The sequence below is a fragment of the Bos mutus genome, chromosome 24, assembly GCF_027580195.1.
Source record: "Bos mutus isolate GX-2022 chromosome 24, NWIPB_WYAK_1.1, whole genome shotgun sequence".
Lineage (NCBI taxonomy): Eukaryota > Metazoa > Chordata > Mammalia > Artiodactyla > Bovidae > Bos > Bos mutus.
Genome location: NC_091640.1, coordinates 23,544,780 through 23,570,292, shown reverse-complemented (window position 1 = coordinate 23,570,292; position 25,513 = coordinate 23,544,780). Strand labels below are relative to the sequence as shown.

Below are 25,513 nucleotides of genomic sequence, written 5' to 3'. Positions count from 1 at the left end.
TACTAATTGCAGTTTTACTTTTTAAAAATTATTACATAATGGTACTGGATAATACCTTCAGTGCAGTTTCACATAGAAGTAGTGTTAGCTGCCATCTGTATTTTGTTTTCAGTCTCAGGGATAAAGATTTTATGGTTTTGCATTTATTGTTGTTCAGTTGTGAAGTCATATCTGTTCGCCATTCCCTCCTGCAGTGGACCATGTGTTTTCAGAACTCTTCACTATGACCCACCCATCTTGGATAGCCCCGCACAGCTCATAGTTAATTCATTGAGTTATACAAGCCCTTTCACAACCACGAGACTGTGATCCATGAAGGGGTTCACCTTTGTACAGGAAGCATATTGCAGATTCTTTTTAAGGAGAAGGTTTTTTTTTTAAATCATATTAAGGAAGTTTCATTCCTAGTTTTATGAGTTTTAATCATAAATGATATTTTATGCATCTATTAAGATGATTTTTCCTTTTATTATATTAATGTGATAAATAACAAATTGCTTTTCAGACATTATAAAAAATTGTATTCCTAGAATAAACAAAACACACACACACATACATACATACATATAAATGTAATTTGTTTGTAGTTTGCTTAGGATTTTTATATTTATGATCGACAGAGAAATTGACTTGTAGTAATTCCTTTCTGGTAATGTCTTTGTCAGGTTTTCCTACTAAAAGTGATGCTTGCCTCTTAAAATTATTTAGTAAATACCTTATTTGATGAGAAAGTTTGAATAGGATATTTTTTTTCCAAACTATTTGGAAAAATTCACTTACAGAGTTAGCTGGACATGGAAAACTCCTTGCGGAAAACTTTAATTACAGATTCAGTGTTTTTATAGATGTAGAATGTCTCTTAAATTCAGTTTTTTTTAAATTATGTTAGTTTGGAGAATTACAAATATTTTAACAGCTCTATTGAAGTATGGTTGGCATGAAATAAACTGCACGCCTTGAATGTGTACAAGTTGATATCATATTCATCCCTGAAAACAGTACTGCAGTTCAGATAATGAACATACTCATCAGCCCAAAGAATTTCTTCATGCCTTTCTGACATCTATACTTTGTTAAAGTCTTCTAATCCATTAAACTATGTATATCCCACTCCCTGTTGACGTATGCTTTAACTTTTCAAATGTTTTATAGTTTTCAGTGTACAGCAGGGTTTGTCAGCCTTGGCACTAATGATATGTTGTATGATAGTCTTCTGTTGGGGGTGGGGAGTAGGGGCCGGGCTGGCGGGGGCCGGGGGGGCTGTCCTGTGCACAGTAAGACGTTTGACAGCACACCAGCTCTCTACCCACTAGAGGTCAGGAGGATCCCACACCTTTAGTACTAACAATGAAAAATATTCTCTTGATGTTGCAGAATGTCGCCAGGGGGAGGACTATCTCAAGGCTAAGAGGTTGAGTCAAAGGCTCAAAGGCTAAGAGGTATAGTCAAAGTTTTGATTTTTCTAGTAGTCAGAGGCTAGAGTTGGAACATAAAAGAAGGCTGGGTGCTGAAGAACTGATGCTTTTGAATTGTGGTGCTGGAGGAGACTCTTGAGAGTCCCTTGGACAGCAAGGAGATCAAACCAGTCAATCCTAAAGGAAGTCAACTCTGAATATTCATTGGAGGGACTGATGCTGAAGCTGAAGCTCCAATACTTTGGTCAGCTAATGGGAAGAGCCGACTCTTTGGAAAAGACCATGATGTTGGGAAATATTGAGGGCAGGAGGAGAAGGGGGTGACAGAGGATGAGATGGTTAGATGGCATCACTGACTCAGTGGACATTATTTTGAGCAAACTGCAGGAGATACTGAAGGACAGGGAAGCCTGGTGTGCTGTAGTCCACGGGGTCACAGAGAGTCAGACATGACATAGCAACTGAACAACAAGAGGTTGAAAACCTGTGGTATAGGGGATCTCACATTTTTCATTTGGATTTGTTTATTCCAAAGTAGTATTCATGCTGTTGTTTGTTGTTATTGTTCAGTCGCTTCATCATGTCCGACTCTTTGTGACCCCATGGATTGCAGCACACCAGGCTTCCCTGTCTATCACCATCTTCTGGAGCTTACTCAAATTCATGTTTATTGAGTCAGTGATGCCATCTCACCCTCTGTCGTCCCCTTCTCCTCCTGCCTTCAATCTTTCCCAGCATCAGGGTCTTTTCTAACGAGTCGGCTCTTCGCATCAGGTGGCCAAATTATTGGAGCTTCAGCTTCAGCATCAGTCCTTTCAATGAATATTCAGGATTGATTTCCTTTAGGATTGACAGGTTTGATCTTGCAGTCAAAGGGACTCTCAAGAGTCTTCTCCAACACCACAGTTCCAAAGCATTAATTCTTTGGTGCTCAGCCTTCTTTGTGGTCCAGCCCTCACATTCATACATGACCACTGGAAAAACCATAGCTTTGACTAGATGGACCTTTGTTGGCAAAGTAATGTCTCTGGTTTTTAATACACTGACCAGGTTTTTCATAGCTTTTCTTCCAAGGAGCAAGTGTCTTTTAATTTCATGGCTGAAGTTACCATCTGCAGTGGTTTTGGAGCCCCAGAAAATAAAGTCTGTCACTGTTTCCATTGTTTCCCCATCTATTTGCCATGAAGTGATGGGAGTAGATAAGATGATCTTCGTTTTTTGAATGTCGAGCTTTAAGCCAGTTTTTTCACTCTCCTCTTTCACCGTCATCAAGAAGCTCTTTAGTTCCTCTTTGCTTTCTGCCATGAAGGTGGTGTCATTTTCTATTTGGTGCTGGCATTTAGTGATAACATTGACCTCTATGGATTGTTATCCAACAATTTTGTTTAATTTCCTTGTTAATGCTAATAATTTTTATTAATTTAAGAACAAAAAAGCTTGAGCTGGCACTTCAAAAGTATGGTATAAAAAGTCAGTAAACATATGAAAAGGTTCTCAGCATCCTTATTCATGAGGTAAATGAAACCAAGATGAAATACAACTACACATCCAGGAAGATGGTTAGTATTATAAGCAAATAAACATAAAAAGTTTTTCAGAATTGTTTATAGATGATAACAAATACTGGTGAGAAAGAGAAGTACATGGAACTCTTACTTTGGTAGGAGTTTTCAACGACTTTGAGAAATGGTCTGACAATACTTATTAAAATTGATCCAGCCTTTAAATTCCTCTGTTTATACCCAGTGGGATCATACATATGTTTACCAAAAGACATGAACAGAAATGATTGTAGTCATACTGTTTCAGCACCTAGAAAGATCCAAAACCTGGAAACTACTGAGATACCTGTGAACAAGAGAATGGATAAATAAATTGCTGGGTGTTATTTCAGTGTTTGAATTCACCACTGTGAGAATGGATGAAGTACCTCTGCTCACAACAGAGGCGAGCATTCATCACAATGTGGATGAATCTCACAAGAATACTGAGCATATGTGCTGAGTACAAAAGTATATGGTACTATGTCGTCAGTCTCCATAAAGGTCAAGCCAGATGCAACTAATCTGTTGTGTTCTGTTATCCTTGGGGATTAGTACCAGGAAGGTAGAACTTCTGTTAGCTGTAACTGTCCTCTTTCTTAAACTGGATACTGATAACACAGAAGTGTTTATTTTGTGAAAATGGATCAGGCTATATACTTGTAATTTGTTCATTTTCTATATATGCTACCTTTCAATGAAAGGTGGTAAAAATTTTTTTTAAAAAACACATTTTTTCTTTCCATAATTTGGCTTTGCAGTAGCTAGTCTGTTCTGTCATACGTGCAAGGAGAATTCTTTAGCTTTTCCTTCTCATTACCACTTTCTGGTCATTCAACTCCCACCACTACCCTCAGCTACAGTATCATGAGTTTGGTAGATCTGTCCTAAAAGCTGAGTCATAGCTTTTGATATGGATAAAATGTGGTATTTTCCTCTTTTTGTTGTACCTTGTTTCATTGGTAACTCATTAAGATCAGCTAGGAAACTGTAATTAGCTTTAGTGTCAGAATAAAAAAATTGGGTCCACACGGTTTCACAGTTAGAATGTGTTGGCTAGAGAGAGTTGTTCATAATTAACTTTTTTTTTTTTTTTTTAGTTTGAGTTTCCTCTTTCGCTTGATCATAGTTCACTTGGAAAAGGATGCCTATGAACTTCTGAATATATATATTCAAAGAAATAAAAAGTAGACTCTCCCTGTTTATCTTGTCGAAGACATATCTCTATAGTTACCTTTCTTAAATGGTATCGATTCCAACCAATATAAGTTTTCCTTGAGTTTCTGTCCTTGATTTGAATATGTAATTTATAATTCCCTACTTGTTTAGATATGGATCTATTGGTGAAAAAAATTTAACAATTTTTTCATTCAAACATAAGATGATTTCTGCATTAAATTATTGTCCTTAGTCACCATTTAATGAAATATATAGATTTTTCAGTTTACCTGACCTTATCACACTTGCTTTTTTTTTTTTTCCATATGGCACTTTCAGTTTTATTTTTTTATTGAATGTTTGGGAAGTTTTGTATGATTGATTGTTTCTGGAAAAAATATTTTACCAAGACTTTATTTTATAAAATGTTTATAACAGTTTATGATGGAATAAATTTATATATAAAACGCTCTTATACATAGCTTTGTATTCTTTTTCTGATGTTGTTTAAAGATGTTCTCGCCTTTTTCATTTTACCAGATTTATTATGTCATTTAGATTTTCTATTCTGTTTCCTATATTTTAGCCCAAGAGAGCAATTTTGTCATTTTAGAATCAATGTAGATATCATGGTTTTTCTTGATTTCTACATTAACTAAATTACATTTTATTTTGTAAGCAGATGTTTGAATTTATTTTATTGCCATAATTTCTCTATCCATTTGGGGGAAATAATTTTTTTTTTAATTTCTGATGTTGATGGCATTCACATTTGCTCCCCTTTTTGCCTTTATATGCAAATTAGGTGAACATTCTTCCCATTTAATATTTGATTTGATGCCATATGCCTCAAACTGCTTTTCAAAACAGACATAATTTTCTTTCAAAATTTAGTTCAGCTCCCCTGACCTAATTGTGTACAATATTTATATAACTTCATTTGATTCCTGTTTATGAGGTCAGAACCATATATTTTGGGCTATCTGAATTCCCAAATGGCTGACTGTTGACTTGTCAGTATATGGTTATTATTTAATTAGATGGAAACATTTTTCAGTTATTACGATAATGAATTGTGCCACTGGTAACTGATTTTTAAGTAACTTGGAATTTTAAAAGCATTCCTGCTTTTCTACCATGAAGACAGTTTGGAGGTTCAGTTGACTGTTCGCATGTAGGTCATGCGTGTCCCGTGGGAGAGAGCATATGGTGTGGTCACATCACTCTGCTTGGTGTGGGGGTGGGGTCTGTGCGTATCTCTTGCAGATATCTCTTGAATGTTTACAGTATTGCTTCCCTAAAAATTCCTCTCCGGTTTCCTATGTTTTCACGTTTTTGGTATCATCACTTGTATGTCGTTAAGTAATACAAAACTTCTGTCAAAAAGATTAAAATTCTACCCATTCCTGTAGTTGCTGGAAAAACAGTGATACAGTCATAAAATATACAATCCTTATTGTCCTATATTTTCATACTATATGAAATTAATTAGTTTAGCATATTCTTACACTTTTTAGTTTATGGACAAAATATTCTTCTTCAGGCAATACTATTTGCTTTCTAAGAAGAGATATAAAATTAAAGGGGAAATAGATAATGTTGTTTTGGAAAACACTGAGAACAATTGTTGATGATTCAGTGGCTATAATTTTACTAAATTCTTTTTTTTTTAAGTGTATTTGTTCATAGGAGTTAATCATAAAGTATGATTTTGGCTGTCTGATTTCTACTTTACATACTTACTGCAAGATATTTACTTTAGTAATTTACCCTTTATAATGACACAGAGTATGAGCTATATATGTTAGTGATTTCTCTCATTTAAAGAAGAGCTATATTATAGTCTTCAAGTGTAAATGATTATTGCTTCTGATACTTAATATTAGCACACCCAAGTGAGCTTGACATTCAGTACTGGCTTGCAGTCCTGAACATACAGAGAAGAGATATGAGAGAATTTCAGTTATTGGGGAAAAAGCCAGTCATTTACCATGCTTTCCTGTTTGAGAATGCTTTCCTGTTTCACCTGTCAATTGCAATACTCAGTGACAAAATGAGTTTTCTTGTGACTATTCCACAACAAATGCTCATCCGATGTTTTCAAAGCTGATTTTCCTAAGAGACATTTTGGCTACCTAAGAGACATTAAAACTAAGCTATATAAAACTTAGCAACCTAAGAGACATTTCATAAGAGCCATTAAAACTACTACAAAATATTTGGTTCAGAGCACCAAGGAATGCTTCAGGGGTCTGTGGGATTCCTGGAATTGTGTGCGTTATGTTGCATGTTTGTGCTTTTGTTTCTTTATTTCCAGGGTGTGATAGTCAAGGTAGAGGCTATGCTGCTGTGTTAGAGAGTTCCAGAATAGGGCAGCTTAAATATGGTAGCAGTTTTTTTTTTTTCCTCTCACATCAATAGTGCACAAGTAGAGAGTTGGTCTGTGGAGACTGGACACAGTTCTACCCTTCAGAGCTGTTCGTTCCCAGAGGTTGAAATGACCACATCTGCGTTCTAGTTCAAGGATTGTGCACGGCAAGCTTATAGAAATAATGTACAAGATACACAGATTACGTTTGCTCACCTTCCTTTGTGGAGAACTTAGTCTCATAGCCACACCTAACTGCAGGAGGGTCTGGAAAATATCGTCTCTGCTGCTACTCAGCCTCAGTGGAAATGTTTGTAATTATGAAGGAATGAAGGACAGGATGAATGCTTGGGGATTAGCAGCTTTCTACGCAGTTTGCACCCGCAGCTTCTTTCATGCTGTGTGCTGTGCTTAGTCGCTCAGTTGTGTCCCAACTCTTCTACGACCCTGTGGGCTGTAGTCCATCAGGCTCCTCTGTCCATGGGATTCTCCAGGAAGGAATACTGGAGTATTCTGCATAATGGAGGTCTCTTGAATTGCAGGCAGATTCTTTACCGTCTGAGCCACCAGGGAAGCCCAGGAATACTGGAGTGGGTAGCCTGTCCCTTCTCCAGAGGATCTTCCCAAACCAGGAATCCAACTGGAGTCTCCTGCATTGCAGGTGGATTCTTTCCCAGCTGAGCTACTGGGGAAGCCCAGCTTCTTTCATAGTTACTATGTAATGTAGAAAAGGCATTGTGAACCCAAAACTTTTAAAACCAATGATGGAAAGTCTTCAGAAGCAGTGACCCTATTTTAAAATGTACATTTTGTAAAGCCCTTTTACTGCCTTAAAACAAAAATCACAGAAAAGACAATTTTCCTATACATGTAGTTTTAAATACTATACGAATTATATAATTATACAAGAGAAATAAGCAGAGATTACTATTAGTCAAATGTTACATGTTCTGGCATGTAAATGGTCAGGCATGAGCATCTGGGTAGGCTTGCTGGGGAGTAGAATGATACACGTATATGTGGAATGACTGGGAGTGCTATGCTGCAGTTGGAGACTGATGAACACCATAGCAGACTGTTGATAGAGGTCTGGAGGTAACTTCAGTGATGCATTTTTCTGTGAGTGACCTTCATAAAAGTTCTGAATGCAGCAAGTTGCAGTTGTCTTTCAAAATATGTTAGGTGGATGCCAAGAAAGAAAATCAGTAGATACCAAAACCCATTCAAAAAGGTGGTTTTATATTCTAGCCTTGGAGCAGCATAGCAGGTACTTTCCTCGCATGCACATCCATTGAGTCATTTGTAATGCATATGATGTGTGTGTGTGTGTGCGCGTGTGTGCACTCAGTCATGTCTGACTCTTTGCAGACCCATGGACTGTAGCCCGCCAGACTCCTCTGTCCATGGGATTTTCCAGGCAAGAATACTGGAGTTGGGTGCCATTTCCTACTCTATGGGGTCTTCCCGACTCAGGAATTGAACCTGTGTTGCTTGCAACTTCTGCATTGGCAGGCAGATCCTGTACCACTGTGCCACCTGGGAAGCCCTAAGGCATATGAACTGCAGGGCATTTCTGCATCATGTGACTGTGGGTGTGTTGCTGGACCTCTGCATCTTTCCACTCTGCCCCCGGTAGGCCAAGAATGTTCCCATAAATGTGAAAGGATCTCCCCATTGCCCCACCCCAACCCACACACTTCAAATGGCGTTTCTTATTCTTAGAAAGCTTTTCTCCTGGACGTCATCCTTGTCTCTTGTTCTTGCAGTTCTTCAGAGGTAACCCTGCCCATACACATACACACACACATTCTCTAGTTCTTAAATCTCAGGGGGATCTATTCACAGGTTTTAGGGCAGCGACATTCAGGGACTCAGATGACCTTGAGTGCAGGTGGCCACAGCCCATGGACTCAGGCCACTCCTTGAGCTTGTCTGCATCTACTTTCTTCCTTGCTTCATTTTACCCTAATTTCATTAACAGGCATGCCTTTGGGTTTGATCTCAGGAATCACTGTCATTCTTTGTTCCTTCCCTCTTCCGATGTCAGAGAACATTGGGTCTGGAAGAAACATTCAAGGTCTTCTATTTTAATCACTTCATTTTACAGACCTTGTAAATGAGTTTCATATGGTTCCAGTAACTTGCCTAAGGACATATGGTTAGTTCTAACTCTAAAACAGGCCAATTATTGCTCCCATATTTCCCTTGAGAAGCAAGCATCCTTTTTATTCTGTCCAAGTTTCCTTTCACTCGGCTTTAGACCACAAGTTATTTCCTGAGTTGGTGGTATTCTCTAGACCCACAGTGTATGCATCTCCCCACATCTCCCTCCAGTCTCCCCCATTCCCCATCCTCCTTATCCTGGTCCTTCTTTCTGTGTGAGTGAGTGAAAGTTGCTCAGTCATCTCCGACTCTTTGCGACCCCATGGACTATAGAATCCATGGAATTCTCCAGGCCAGAATACTGGAGTGGGTAGCCTTTCCATTCTCCAGGGGATCTTCCCGACCCAAGGATCAAACCCAGGTCTCCCACATTGCAGGTGGATTATTTGCCAGCTAAGCCACAAGGGAAGCCCTCTTTTTATGTGATCCATGGTGGATTTATACTAGAAGCACTCCTGGCAGCTCCACTCTGTTTCTTTTTGCCTAAACTTGCTTACTAATGTTGAATTCATTTCTTGGAAGGGACCTTTCCAAGCCTCTTGTTCATTTTGTGGTGGCAAGTTTAGTTAAAACTTACCATTGGTAATGTTCCTTACCTGGAAGCAAGTTGAGTGCTGGCTTGAAGTACAGTGAGCTCAAATGAAGGTGTGGGGTTATTCCACTTGGCATAGGGGTCCTCTTTCCCTCCTCTCCCATCAGCACAGCCCACAGTAGCGAGTGACTCAGGTCGATAGACGTGAAGGTCAAGTGAGGTCTCAGTGTGTTACTTATTTTTTTTATTCCTGCTTTCCAATGCCAATGAGTCTGTTCATGGTGGCCATACTCTGGAGCTGAGTACAAGCACAAAAAGTCACACGGACTTCATTTTTTAAAAAAACAGAATAATTGGTTTACATGTAGGGAATACCTGATAGTGTGTGAATTATGTTTCAATGGCAATTTTGTAAGAATGACCAGGACATGGTTCACAAAGGCCTCTTTTATTCTGGTCTTTGACAACAGGCTGAGAGTTCACTGAATTGGAATTTCAAAGACCAGTCAATTGAGGGATAGAGTAATAGAGTCTCAGTCTATAATCCTTTTTTATTTTTTTTGGTATGTGTGTGGGGTTTATTTATTTATTTTTCACAAAACGAACAGTGGTTTTTTGTTTCTGGAGTATAATTGCTTTGCAATGTTGTGTTAGTTTCTGCTGTACAATGAAGTGAATCAGCTCTATGTGTACATGTATCGCCTCCCTCTTGGACCTATCTAACCTCCCCCTATCCAGTCCCACCCCTCTGGGTCCTCACAGAGCACCGAGCTAGGCTCCCCATGCTTCCCACTAGTTATCTGTTTTATCCATGGTACACGTCAATCCCAATCTCTCACTCCATCCCACCTCCCCTCCCCACCAGCCCCATCCCGTCCCCGCCCCATGTCCATATGTCCATTCTCTACATCTGGGTTTCATGCCTGCCTTGGAAATAGGTTCATCTGTACCATTTTTCTAAACTCCACATATATGCATTAATATCAGATGTTTGTTTCTCTCCTTCTGACTTGCGTCACTCTGTATGCCAGACTCTGACTCTGTCAATGCTCTGACTTGCTGTACTTTAGATACCATAAGGCAACCTTTCCTGTCATGAACACAATCTTCACAGCCTCATTCCCCCAGAATATTCCATGGGGAGCCACGTTCTGAGCTTTCAGGAGTTTGAGAAAGGCCACACTCATTGGCATAGTAAAGGCTCCAAAGCTCTGCAGAGAAGGAACTTGTTGAACTTTGTGTAGATAAAGTTAATTAACCATAAAATTATTTATTTCCCTGGGAATAATATCTCAAGGATTCCTATCATAGAATGTACTGGGGAAACGAGGAAGTAAAGGAATGGAGGTTAGGTGTGCCACCATCTGACAGAAGTAATTTAGCTATCTGGGATGGACAGGCATCCTCCGTTACTGACAAAGGGAGACTTGTGTGTCTTAGGATTTTCACTTAGGTGCTCGGTGTTGGTTTGATTTAAGTGGCATGTTTGGCATTTTGTTATAAAAATTTACAAGTTGATTTAGAGTCTTATCTTTATGAAAGTCTCCCCTTATAATGTGCTGTGTAAGTTGAACTGCTGGCTCGTTATTCATTTGCACTGCAGTTAAGCTTTTTCATGGTCGTTGGCTCTCTTTGCAGATGGAATTTCTTTCTCCAATGAATTGCGCACGCTCTTCAAAGTAGAAAATGTTTAATAGATTACTCAGTGTAATACTTTCTAGTTGTATTCATCTGCCCTGGCTCAGGTTGCAAGAAAAAGAGATCTGATGAGTTGGTGGGGAGGATTTTAAGTAATTACAGGGGAGGAGGAAGGAGTTAAATGTATAGACCTCTCCATTCTTTTGTTAGATGATCTGGTATATCTTGGTTCTTCTCAGGACATCTCTTACGGTTTTTCAGACCTTATTTCTTTCTGTGAAACAGGGAGGAGGTAATTAATTGGTTATCTCAATTCATAGAATGTCTCTCTGTGACAGCTTTGTCTTTGACGCTGATCTCTGGGCCAGCCAGCTTTGGCGTGGGTAGCAGGACTAATATTTCTCAAGGTTAAGGGACTGATGACTCAGAAGGGAACAACAGAGTTCAGGTGACAATCCAAAACTAAGACAATATCTACGTGGTACGCAGCTCTCCAGTTATGACACCTAATTTCAAAAGCAGGTAACTGCCTCCAAATGTTGCTTTTTTGGTATCCGTGGTGTATGAGTTCAAGGGACGTCAACTGAAAAAGAACATACTTAAGAATTCCCAGGTTTAAAAGATCATAGCCTAACTACTCAGTAAATGATGCCTAATATTATTAGGTAGTGGAGAAGGCAATGTCACCCCACTCCAGTACTCTTGTGTGGAAAATCCCATGGACGGAGGAGCCTGGAAGGCTGCAGTCCGTGGGGTCACTGAGGGTCGGACACGACTAAGCGACTTCACTTTCACTTTTCACTTTCATACATTGGAGAAGGAAATGGCAACCCACTCCAGTGTTCTTGCCTGGAGAATCCCAGGTATGGAGAGCCTGGTGGGCTGCCCTCTATGGGGTCGCACAGAGTCGGACACGACTGAAGCGACTTAGCAGCAGCAGCAGCAGCATTATTAGATAGTGATTTCTTAAAACGTCGCTTTTCATAAATATTATCTTTTAAAATCTCACTCACTAGAAAGTGGTTGAGTTCTTTCCATTTGTTATTTCTAATTCATGGAACAGCTTTGCGAGTTTGTTTACTTTTCCATTGAGTAATGAGACAGAGGCTGGAAGCTGTTAAGAACCTGGAGCATCTTCAGACCGATAGGAAATGCAAAACTGGGATGAGCTGCCTGATTTAGTGACTGTAAATTCAGCCCTCTTTCCACTTTGATATGCTAGGTGACTTACCTAAGGAGAATGCCACAGAGCATCTTTCAAACATCAGAAGTTTGTTATAATGTTTTTTGTTTTAATTTATTACAGTAACCTCTACATTCTACTCTGGAAGGATTTAAAGCCTACCAGAGTATTCCTTCCATTTTCTGTTTTGCTGCACAACTGATTGATTTAATTTGAAAATATACATTGGTCTCACTTTGGGAGCTTGTGTTACAGTAACATAACCCTGGTGTTGATAACCCCTTGGGTGAAAGCTAAAATCCATTGTCTGCTTTGTTTTCCTCTTTGTGACTTTACATCAGAAACAGTACCTAAAGTTAGCTCCTGCTCTCTGTATGTTCCTTATAAAATCAGTTGTTGTTTTTTTTCCGCCCCTAATGAAAGCATCTTTTTGGCACTGCCATTGGAAGACTGGATAAGGTTAATAGATGCATCAAATAGTGATACAGCTGAACCACAACAAAATAAACAAGTATTTATTAAGTACCTACTCTTATCATGGAATGCAAATCCCTGTCCCCATGGAGATTAGTCTGTTGTTTCTTTTTAATCCATCTTCCTTGATAATGCTGCTTGGAGTCTTGTATTCTCTCTTTTAATCACCTGAACACAGATACGCAAGGGCTTCCCTGGTGCTTCAGCAGTGAATAATGTGCCTGCAGTGCAGGAGATGCAGGTTTGATCCTTGGGTTGGGAAGATCCCCTGGAGAAGGGAATGGCTACCCACTCCAGTATTCTTGCCTGGAGAATCCCTTGGACAAAGGAGCCTGGCATGCTACAGTCCATGGGGTTGTGAAGAGTTAGACATGACTTAAACAATGACACCAGCACACAGATACACAGCGTGTGCGCGCGCGCGCATACACACACACACACACACAGAGGCACATCAGGGGTGCCCTGGGGTGTGTCTGTCACATCTACTAGGAGTTATTATATAGCTGAACTTCTTGAGATCTTTCCCTAAATGAGCCCTAGTCAAAACATTTTATACATATTTAGGGATTTAATCCTCACAAAAACTCTGTGAAGTTAATAGTTTGTTATCCTTAGTTTACAAGCAAATAAATTAAACCCTGTAGAGGTGGATCTTTCTCAGCTAAGAATATCCATTTTAAAAAAAGGAAATATGCACAAACAACAACAAATCTTGATGCTACATAATCCTTCAGCTACGACACTCTCAACCCCATTTCTCTTCAAACCATATCCTTTACTTCTCTTTTCAGAGTTTTGATGCAAGTGAAAGTGCATGTTGCTCAGTCATGTCCGCCTCTATGTGACCCCATGGGCTGTACAGTCTGTGGAATTCTCCAGGCCAGAATACTGGAGTGGGTTGCTTTCCCTTCTCCAAGGGATCTTCCCAACCCAGGGATCAAACCCAGGTCTCCTGCCTTGCAGGCGGATGATTTACCAACTGAGCTATCCTTCACCTTTTACAGGGCTTACTCATCCCTGCCTTCACATACATCACTACCTAGAAATTAGTATCTCAGAGAGTCCTTCCTACATACATGGACCTGGAACATTCTGTCATTGTACATGTTGCACAATTTTTCATTATAACGTTTCAGGACAGGACCTATCTTTTTGTTTATTGTTGTTTTTTCCCCCAGCACCTAGCACATAAAGGTTTTGAGTAGAAGAAAAAATGCCTGCATGTTAATTTAAGGAAGCCCCATGGTAGAATAAACATATATTCATTTGAGCCATCAAATCCTGTTTTACCACTTACCTACGTAGGTACTAAATTAATTATACTTATTATTATAAATATAGCTATAACTGAACAATAGTGGGCTGCTGCTGCTGCTAAGTCACTTCAGTTGTGTCTGATTCTCTGCGACCCTATAGACAGCAGCCCACCAGTCTCCACCGTCCCTGGGATTCTCCAGGCAAGAACACTGGAGTGGGTTGCCATTTCCTTCTCCAATGCATGAAAGTGAAAGTCAAAGTGAAGTCACTCAGTTGTTTCTGACCCTCAGCGACCCCATGGACTGCAGCCTTCCAGGCTCCTCTGTCCATGGGATTTTCCAGGCAAGAGTACTGGAGTGGGGTGACATTGCCTTCTCTGAAGAGTGGGCTGGGCCATTGTTTAACTGGGGAGAGGAATAGACTTCAGGCATAGATTTTAACAGGCTATAAAAGGGGAAACTAAAGGCATACTAGTTAGCCAGGTCTGGAAGTTGTTCTAGCATCTTTTCCTCCTCTGGGTACTTATTGTACCATTATAATGAACATTATTTTTTTTCTGTCCTATCCTAGATATTAATAAAGCTCTTATGGCAGCAGAAGCTATCTGTCCATTTTACAGTCCCTGGCAAGTAGTGGCTGCTTATGAAATATTTGTTAAAGAAATGAGTGACTAATAGATAGTCAATTAAACACAGCTGTTCTGTGTATTACAGGCAGAAACAGTGATTCATTGATTCCCACTTCATTATAACAGAACCTTGTTTTATCTGTACAAGAACATGAACTTTTTTCACTACATAAAACTTTAGTATTATATGGTTGCATTGGAAGTTTGCTTTTTCATTTCCCTCCCACAGAGGGAACATTGATGAAAATATAATTATAAGAGAGAATGTCTTTTAAGATATACACACATTCTCATATTTGCTAAAACATGTTCAAATTTTGTTTATCTGCATTTGGATCAAAAAAGTCATTTCTCATCAAGGCCTGTCAGATCGTCCCAGGATGTGGCCAGGGGGTTGTTCACAAAGTTTAATGAAAAAGATGAACCATAAAGATCAAAACATACTTCTCTAATTTTGAAAGGGTGATTAAAGGGTCTGTCCGTGACTTGACTTCTGTCTTCAGATGTCTGTATTTCACTATTTTTACCTATTTCACCACAGGCTATGTATCTTCTGAGCAAGATGCTGAAGCATGAGAGACATTATAGCACTTTGAACAGAGAGATTCCTCCCTTTGCAATTTAAAATAGGGTGATTCTTAGAAAAAGTGGCAGAATGTAAATGTATAAAACAATGTCTTTAGAAAATGATATCTGCTTTTAATTACTGTATATAAGATTAAGGTAAATCTCATGTAAGTAAAGTAATTAAAACTCAATAATTGAAGTCTTTTAAGAATCAATATCAAAATGCTGTTTTCATATATTTTTAATATCATACACATCCCTCAAGTGTGGATCTTCGGATTGTAAATGCTGAAATTCGTAGCAGCAATTATGAGAAAATCTTTTTCTCTTATTTCTAGGGAATTCCTTTTGCTCATTAATTGGGACCTGAGAAATTGATTGCCAGCAGGTCTTACCCTGGGGCATGGCTTTCCTAACCTCTTAATTGAAGACCTCCTCTGTCGACTTGGAGGCCTGGGGAGGTGTCTGGTGAACAGTTCTCTTGAGAGGTCCAAGAGATTCCATTCCAAAGGCAGTGCTTATCTTAGCTAAGTCATCGGATTGTTAAAGCGTGTTTCCAGATAAAGAAAATGAAGAAAACTTTATTACACACACATAGTTATACATGATTATATAGGTATGTGAAAAAAAAAGTGGAAGTGTTAGTTGCTCAGGTACATCCAGCTCTTTGCGACTCCATGGACTGTACCCTGCCAGGCTCCTCTGAAATTCTCCAGGCAAGAACACTGGAGTGGGTAGCTATTCCCTTCCCCAGGGAATCTTCCTGATCCACATACATGTTTACATGTATTTTTTAATGAGAAGGTGAGAATCTACTCCCACAAGACTAGCTGTTATTTTGTCATCTTATAATCTTCTTTTGTTTTCAAACCCCTTGGAAGTTTACATACTTGCACATCTCATTTAATAATTAAATGTTACCCACATCTCTGCCTCAGGAGCTTTATTCTAGTTAACAGATACACCTGCCATCACCCTCAGTAGAGTGGATCTTCCACCTCCCAAATTCTTCCCTGCTCAACTTCTTATCTTGTGGTTTCCATTGTAGCGTTCAGCAGGGATTTCCTGAGGAGCCAAGTAGTAGGAAGAAAAGGAATCAGCTTGACTCAGAAGAGAGGCTTTTATAATAAAACCAGTTTTAATGACCCATTATGACAGTAATAGGGCTTCCCTGGTGGCTCAGAGGTTAAAGCGTCTGCCTCCAATGCGGGAGACCTGGGTTCAATCCCTGGGTCGGGAAGATCCCCTGGAGAAGGAAATGGTAACCCACTCCAGTATTCTTGCCTGGAGAATCCCATGGACGGAGAAGCCTGGTAGGCTACAGTCCACGGGGTCGCAAAGAGTCAGACACGACTGAGTGACTTCACTCACATGACAGTGATGACAAAAAAGCCTTCTGCTTTTCCATCCAAATGTTGATTTCTTTGGTAATATTTCTGAGATTTCTTTTTGTTCACATTAGCTTAATTCCATGCACATTTTTAAAAAATTAGGTGGAGGAAAATGAAAATGTTGTTGCACTTTTTTCTTTGACATCCGTATAGTTCCTGATAGTCTTGATTACAGTTTTATAATGACAGTTTCTGTGTATTTAAAGAAAAGTTGTTATATGCACTTATACTTTGATATGGGCTTTCCTGGTGGCTCAGTGGTAAAGAATCCACCTGCAAGCAGGAGACGCAGAAGACGTGGGTTTGATACCTGGGTCAGGAAAATCCCCTGGGGGAGGGCATGGTAACCCACTCCAGTATTCTTGCCTGGAGAATCCCACGGAATCCCGGTGGGCTACAAGTTCACAGGGTCATAAAGAGTCCAATATGACTGAAGCAACTGAGCACGCATGCACATACTTTGATATAACTTTTAAAAGTAACGTGAAATAATTGTTTCTTGCAGTGGGCTTTGAAATTGAGGTTGTTAAGACTTATAGCATCATCCTTTACTGTTTTTACTTTATTTTTTATGAATATTTGATTTTTGCAATGGGTAGAAAATTATCCCATGTCCAGATCTCAGAAATTTTCGTTCATTTTGCTTAACAAGGATTTAGTACCTAGTGTGTGCAAATTCACTGTGGTAGGTTTATCTCATTTGACTGCTGCTGACAATGACACTTTCACAACTTTTAATATTGAGTTGGCCAAAAGTTCATTCCATTTTTCCCTTACGATGGTATTTTTTTTTTCCCCATAAGATAGTATTATAGAAAAACCTGAATGAACTTTTTGGCCAACCCAATACATCATCTCCCAAACTGTATTTTGGAGAACACTTGTTTTTGTTCCATGAGATAGTGATAATTCTTCTAGAAGAGGATTGCAAGGTTTAAAAGTTTGGGAAATACTGCATGATGCTTTAAAATAAATCCTAACATATTCAAGAATACATGCAGTAAAGAAAATCATTCTATCATATTTAGTAAGTATAGGCTATATTTATTGGATAGTAGAATCAATTTCCTTTTAGATAGATTATCCATTAAAATTGTAATTCCTCATTTGAAAAATCCCTGTTTTGCAAAGCACAGTTTAGAAAATGTTATCTTAATGCAGTTTAAGAAATAGCATTCAAAAATTATTGGCCAAATTGTCTTTAGTATACCATTGATTCTCTCTCCCTTACTAATCCATCTCTCTCAGCAGCCCTCTTTCATTTTTTATGTCTAACTTTATACTTACATTTTCTCTTGTGGATAAAACTTGAGCCATACTTATAGAGAGTCTCCTGAGCCGTCTGAATCGTACTTAATGGTAAGGTAAAAAATGAAAACTTACCGTTTAGAGAGGATGAATTCCCCAACTCTAGTTCTTCCTGGAGTGTAGAATACAAGGGCACTGAATGCTTGTTCCAGGGTATAAGAGGGTTAGTAATAATTGCTTATAGTCTGTCTGCTCATTCCTCTTGCTGTTGCATTAGATTCCTGGTTGGTCTCTCACTGACTAGGTTGTCCTTGCTCTAAAGACCCTGTTGATTGTTTTATCAGACATAACAGCTAGTATAGTGTACTGTACACAGTGCTGACCTGAGTAATCCCATATGGCTTGGTAGATATTAGTACATACACACTACAGCTCATCTTCTGGAAACTCTTTTCTTTCAGCTGTGATGCCATCTGCTTTGATTTTCTTTCCACCTGTGACTGATTTTTCTCGGTCTTCCTGGCAGGATTTACTTCTGCCCATTCCTTCTGTGTTGGTGTTCCTCAGGGCTTTGCTTTATGCCATCTTCTCTTTTGGTTAGCTCTTCCTGGGTGTTCTCATTCATATCCATGTTTTAAATTACACTTTCTTTACTACTAATGACAAATTTTCTATGCTTGATTCCTTCCTCACCAGTGGGCTTCTTCCCTGAGTTTCCAGTATTGATTAGATCACCTTTACTTGATTGCCTTCTCCATACCCTTATATTGGCATATTCAAAGAAAATCCCATCATTTCTTTGTCTAAGACACCACTCCCCCCTTGTGCTTTACCTGTCCTAATGCCTCTTTCCAGCATCCACCAAATTAGCCAAGCCTTCTTCTTGGGAATCATCTTTCAAGCCTTTAGCTCATTCACCACCCAACACGTGCTCACCCAGCCCCATCATTTCTGATTCCCAGACTTCTCGTGCATGTCATCCATCTTTACTCCTGCTGCCGAGTAGCCTCAACACTTTTCATCATTTGTTCCTTGGTCTTCTCTTGTCACTTCTTGACAGAAGTCCCTGCATTTGTCCAGGGCATTCTTCATACTATATGCAGAATGATAGGTAAAAGACCTCAATTTGGATTTATAATCAGCATCTCAACCTTAATTGGTTCCAAACTAAACCTCCTCTTTCCATTTTTTTCCATTGTAATAAATAGCAATTCATAATTTTAATTGCCAAGGCCAGAAGTCTTTGGCGTCATCCTTGCCTGCTCACTTTCTCTCATACCACACATCCAGTCCATCATCAAGTACTACTGGCTCAACCTTCCAAATATAATTAGAATCCAACCTTTCTGACCACCTCTGTACCTGTCAACCTAGTGCAGCTACCATCTGGATTATCTCAATAACTACATCCTCATGTCCCTGGTGAGTCTCTTGTCTTCTAAAACTGTGCTCTCCACAACAGTAGCTGCTAGCCAGCAGTGACTGTGGAGCTTTAGAAATATGGGTTATCTAAACTAAGATATGTTCTAAAAATACATAGTGGACATCAAAGAATTAGTATACAGAGAGAATGAGAAATAGCTCATTAACAATATCATACTGATTATATATTGAAACAACATCTTGGATAGGTCAGATTAAAACTGTGTTATTAGAATGAGTTTCATGTTTTTACTTCTTTCAGTGTGATTATTAGAAAAATTAAAATCACAGATGTGACCCGGTATCTATATTGCTCTTGGGCAGCTCTGAAGTCTTTTTTAAACACAGCAGTCAGAGCTCTCCATTTGAAATGTCAGAGCTTTTCATTGTTGGGCCCAAATCCCCCAGAGGCTCTCCAGCTCACTCAGGAGGGACAAGCCAGTCTTTTCATTGGGCTGCCAGGCCCAGTATGATTCTGGGTTTTGAACCCCTGTTCCTCCCACTATTAAGGTCTCTCCAGCTCTTAGGGCCTCCTCGCAAGCCCCACCTGAGGGCCGCTGCAAGTACATCCATCCACTGAGCACACCCTCCCCCAATGCTGGTGGCTTCTCCTTCACTCATTCAAGTGTCGGCTCCGGTGTCCTTGATCAGCAACGAGCAGAGAGGCCCATCCTGGACACACCATCTACATCAACAGATTGACAGTCTGCTTCCCCGCACACACTCAGCATGAATGTTTTCATTTTGTTTTGACTTTGTTTCGAATGGCTCCCTCCCCACTACCTGTAGAATAAATTCCAAACTGCTTGGTCTGTCTAGATGCCACGTTAGGATTTAGCCACTTTCTGACTCTGCAGCACATTTCTCACTATTCATCTAGGCAGCCCACCTGCCATCCATGCCAAATCACTTGCGTGCTAAGTCGCTTCAGTCATGTCCAACTCTTTGCCACCCTGTGGACTGTAGCCCTCCAGGTGCCTCCGTCCATGGGATTCTGCAGGCAAGAATACTGCAGTGGGTTACAGTGACCTCCTCCAGGGGATCTTCCCGACCCAGGGATCAAACCTTCATCTCTCGCATCTCCTGCACTGGCAGGCGGGTTCTTTACCACCAGCACCACCTGGGAAGCCCAAACCACTTGCAGGAAATCCCAAATTAGAAAAAGGGATAAATAATCTATTAGATGTGCAAAGCATTATTATTAACCCAAGATATATTCTCATATAGAACAATATTAATTGAACATCAAACATTGGATGGCTTGTAAGTAGCAACATCTTTTTAATCCTTTGCATTCCACTGATAGACATCCCATAAAATGTATGTTAATGTAATCAACCCCAAAGGCAAGTGATGTACTCACCAATCAAGACTTAAATCTTTGTGAAAGGATCTCTCCACAAATAAGATTTTCTTCCTCACACTTATTTTTCTCCATAGCAATGAGCACACACAGTTTTTCTCCTTCTAATTAAAAACAAAACATAACTTATCAACAACTTCTTTAGATTTTTCATTGAGTTACATAGAATGAATGTTTCTATTGTGGGTAATCAGAAAAAAACAAGAATTTATAGCTCAGTGATAAATAAGTAAACCTCTCAGAAATGTTTATTGTTCCAGCTCATTTAAATGCCATGTCTTTTGGACAGTATTTCTTAAAGGCCATAAAATTAATTGTGTATTTCAAAAGTTTTATTGGCACGTATTTCCTAAGTCGAATTCAGCCTTCATGTTTAATTGTGCTGTCTCATACAGGCTGGAAGCCTGGCCATTAATATTATTTTTCTGTTTTAAAAGAAAAACAGTTTCCTCCAGGGCTAGCTTCCATATTCTTGAATGTGGTCATTTCACACTATCGTGCATTTTCATGTGCTGAAATCTTGAGACTCTTGTCAGAGCTAATCTGGGTCTGGTATTTCTTTGTGTCTTAAAATTATGCTGAAATGTCAATTAATAACTCATCATGTCCCCTGGCCTGGCAAAATATACTAAATTAAAATCCTGCATGTCAGCTACTGGAGTTCAGTGTTACATCTTTCACTTACACAAAGCAAGGAGAGTGTAATAAACATTTGTTGAGTACCTGCAATATAACAGGCATTGTGCATGGACTCCAAATTGTTCAGCACATGTGTGTGCTCAAATGTAGAAAATCTACCTTTGTTCATCATGCCTTCCATAAATGCACCTCACAGTAAACTACTTCATTTTTCTCCCGGGCACTTGCCTTCCACCTACTTGTTCTAACTGTTGGGGACACAGCACCAAGTGGCCTCCTTTGCTTCAGTTCATAACCGCATCCCAAAAGGTGGTGTCCTAGAATTGTCCAGTTTATCCACTCCCGTTTTGGGGCTGTGGTGAGACGCTGAGGTGGGGACTGGCATGGCAGTGTCACCAGACATCACAACTGTGCTGAGCCCAGGTGGGTGGGAGAGATACAGGGACCAGAAGCATCTGCTGTATGCGGAGTGTATTCGAAAATGAGGGTAGAGGCTTTTCCTTCTACTGCAGCTGTATTGCCTGCACCCAGATGAGTGCCAGATACACAGGTTCATGTAAGTGACTTGATAAGTATCTGGGCTTCCCAGGTGGCGTGAGTGGTAAAGAACCCACTTGCCAATGCAAGAGACACAGAAGATGCTGGTTCGATCCCTGGGTCGGGAAGATCTCCTAGAGAAGGAAGTGGCAACCCACTACAGTATCCTTGCCTGGAGAATTCCATGAACAAAGGAGCCAGGGGGCTACAGTCCATGGGCTCGCAAGAGTCAGACATGACTGAAGCAACTGAACATGCACGCATGCAATAAGATGAAATCATTGGGAGGAAATGGTGAATCCATGAGTGAACAGTCTTGTAAATTTTCCAAGTGGATTAAATATTTTAGTGTGGTTATCAGTATCTTAGGTAAGGAAATTCAAGATCTCTAATCTGTGGCTGTCGTGATGGCAGCATTCAGCTTATGTCACATCTGTTCAGTGCCTCTCTTCTCTGGATTTTTTGACCATTATTCCATTTAGGTCAGGAGGAAAAGGGGGTACCAGAGGATGAGATATTTGGATGGCATCACTGACTCCATGGACATGCATTTGCACAAACTCCAAGACAGTGAAGGACAGAAGAGCCTGGTGCTACAGTCCATAGGGTTACAAAGAGTCATACACGACTGAACGACTGAATGACAACAAGAGATTACATTTAGAGTAGGTAGTATAAGATTTCAGAGAAGGCAATGGCACCCCACTCCAGTACTCTTGCCTGGAAAATCCCATGGATGGAGGAACCTGGAAGGCTGCAGTCCATGGGGTCGCTGAGGGTCAGACATGACTGAGCGACTTCACTTTCACTTTTCACTTTCATGCATTGGAGAAGGAAATGGCAACCCACTCCAGTGTTCTTGCCTGGAGAATCTCAGGGATGGGGGAGCCTGGTGGGCTGCCGTCTGTGGGGTCGCACAGAGTCGGACACAACTGACGCGACTCAGCAGCAGCAGTATAAGATTTAGTTTTCGACTCAGTTTTCTCCTTTGCTCCTGAATGATGGTTCAGCTGACACGTTCATGAAGTCATGGTTTGAGTTAAATTTTAAAAGAGGGACAGCATTTCTTTGGGTGAAAATGGAGTGAAAAGAACACACACACACAAAAAAAAAACGAATGAAAACATGGTGATAAGAAATCTGAGTGTGTTTTCAGATGGCAGAGACTTCTTAGAGCTTAGGATATGAGTGTGTTTGTGAGAATAAAAAGAAATCTTTGAAAATATAACTGGAGCTACAGTTTGCCAAGCCTTTGAGTAGCAGACTAAAACATCTTCACCTCTTCATGAACCGTCCAGTTGCTGATTGTGACATCCTGTGTCCACAACCCAGTCTACACTCTGTACTGTATGCTTTATATAAAACCATCCTGTCCCAATCCTGTTAATCTCCCAAGACCCTAACCCATTTCACCTCTGGCATCAAGTTCTTCTCAACTACTCAGGTCCACCTAGATATCTTCCCTAACTTTTTTTTGTCCTTTTTAATTCCCACTCACCTAATTTTTGGCATTGTTTAACTTTTTATATGTTCTCTCTTCACTCCACAGCTACTTACAAAGTCAGCCAAGGACACACTAGTTCTTTTTATCCCGTCTCAGCAGGCAGAATATATACCCAGAAAAGATGTTGTAAATAGTTGGAAAGTTAAAAAAAGCATCCAGTTTGGTGATGCTTCTCTGAATCTCTTCTATTCATGAATTTTAAAAATATTTGAGGGAAACATTAGTAGCATATAGCATATACTGCTTTTAAACTTTGTATACCTGTTTTGTGTGTGCAACCAGAGAGGTGAGAAGAAGAGAGAGAGAGGTATGTATGAGAGTGTGGGTGTGTTTTAATATGCTCCAGAACTTTCTGTTGTCTAAACCTCAGACAGTGGAAGAATCCAAGTGATCAGACTAGATTTCTTTAGCTTTCACAAAAAATTCAGAAAATTTAATTTTAAAAAACTCAATCTAAAGGTGTGCGCATATCTTGATTTTTAATTCAGTACCACTTAAAGCACATTAAAATGATAAAGATAGAAAACTTCTTTGATTAAACCTCATACATTTGTTGTACTCACCACTGATAATGGAAATGCCTAATACATTGCTAAATTTATTCCTAAATTGCTATATAGTCATTGTAATAGTCACTGTAAACAGTGCAGTTTTCCTACTAGGAGATTCATCTTTTGTTAAATTCCTTCCTTTCCTCCCTGCCTCCTGCCCTGCTGTTTCTGTCTCTCATTTTCTCTCTCTCTCACACGTACCCTCAGTTTTCGCTTCTTTCCTGCGTACTTTTGCTTTGAATTATTCTTGATGGAATCTTGTTTTTGTCGGCTTATTTCCTAGATGGGAAGTGATGGAATTTTACGCCTCAGTACTTCAGCTCTAAATAATGAATTCTTTGCATATGCAGCACAAGGCTGGAAACAGCGACTGGCAGAAGGTAAATTTCTATTTTCCATTATTATTTGACAGATCTGAGTACACATACTGTTCTGAGATTTGCACTCTTCTCTGATTCCCAAGTCATTTCCCCCACTGAAGTATACTTGAATTAAAACTCACATCCTATTTCAAATGACTTCATTAATTCTCTTATTATTCTTGGCAATTTTGATGTCCAGGATTTTTGAAGAAAGCATAGCATTATCTAGAACATGATAACAGTTTGATATAGCAAGATATTCTTTGGAATAATCATTTTAATTATATGTTTGATATATTATATATTTTCTTAAGGCCTAAGACTCTGAAGAATCTTCTTTTAATATTGTCCTCCCCTGAAGGCACACTTTGCCTTATCCTTCCTTCTTGAAAGACTAGAAAATATCCAGTGTCACATTTTTACTCCCTTCCCCGCGCACATTGTTACGGCTGGGAGTGGCCCAGTCTTACACAATGGAAACAGTTCTTTCTAGAGAATATGAATTGCTTTCTGATTTTAAAGTCCAGTTTCCTTTCCTCTGTCCTGCCTTTCATGTTGCTTCTCCAGTATCTCACTTGTTTTCCACCCCATGCAGTACATATTCGTATCTCTGTTTCTTGTGAGCTAATTACTTTATGAAAGCTTGGTCACTTTTCAGAAGCTAACTCGAGAATCAGCTTCTATGCATGGTCTTCCCTAATTGCTTTAGGCAGAAATAAGTGCTTTCCCTCTCTGTACTTTTACTACATTTTTTATTGTGGCTTTTACAGGGTTTTCTACGTTATTATAGTCAACTGTGTGCTTTTTCTTTCACCAGAGTGGCTGAAGCCATTTCCACTAGACATTCATAATATGTCTTAGGTTACGTCCCGGGTACCTTTCTGACAGCCTTCTCTCGGCTTCCTTCAGGAGCTCCTGTTCTTTCACCTGCTGGTAATAGTGATGCCTCCACCATTCTCTTCCCTGTTCTTCGCTTTTATAACTCTTCATGTACTCTGAGCAGCCTTATTCAGCACCAGGATTCCAGCTGTGGCCCATAAGCTGAAAACGTCCAAAATTGTCTTCAGCTACTCTTTCCCAGTGCTCAGTGCTCCGTTCCACAAGTCTGCAGGATCTTCCTAGCATCAAGCCCCTTAAAACCTAAATGCCAGCATTAAATTCTATTCCTTTTAAATGTCTACCATTTCTTCTGCCTTCTATCTGCTAAGATCATCCCTTTTCTCACAGCTCTTAACTCAGAAACCGTAATGATATCTTTGATCCTCTCCCTTCTCCCCAGGTCCATCTGGTTAGGAACTTGTGTTTTTGAATCTGCATGTTCTTCAACGTTCTCAAGATGTTGGCCTGACTGTACTCTCCTTCTCTCGTCTGTGCTACCTAGTAGCCTGCCTGCCAGTTTCTAAGTTGCTTATTTGGCCCTTTTTCTCCCTCCCCGAACACCGCCAGGACCTCCCTCAGTCTCTTACAGAAAAACATTCAGGGCTCTCTTTAAAACATGTATTGGTTAATTGACCGCAGCCTATCTTTCCTATTCCATTTCATCCTGTATTTTACTCACAATTGGCCTCT

The 25,513-nt window shown here is 39.8% G+C and overlaps 1 protein-coding gene across 1 annotated transcript in view; it reads left to right on the top strand.

Annotated features, from left to right (window-relative positions):
* Positions 1–25,513, top strand: part of ASXL3 (ASXL transcriptional regulator 3) — a 196,229-nt gene that overhangs the window by 150,276 nt on the left and 20,440 nt on the right. Inside the window, exon 9 of the mRNA XM_070361800.1 lies at positions 23,866–23,962. Coding sequence (XP_070217901.1) covers positions 23,866–23,962 — 97 coding nt within the window. The remainder of the gene's footprint in view (positions 1–23,865; positions 23,963–25,513) is intronic.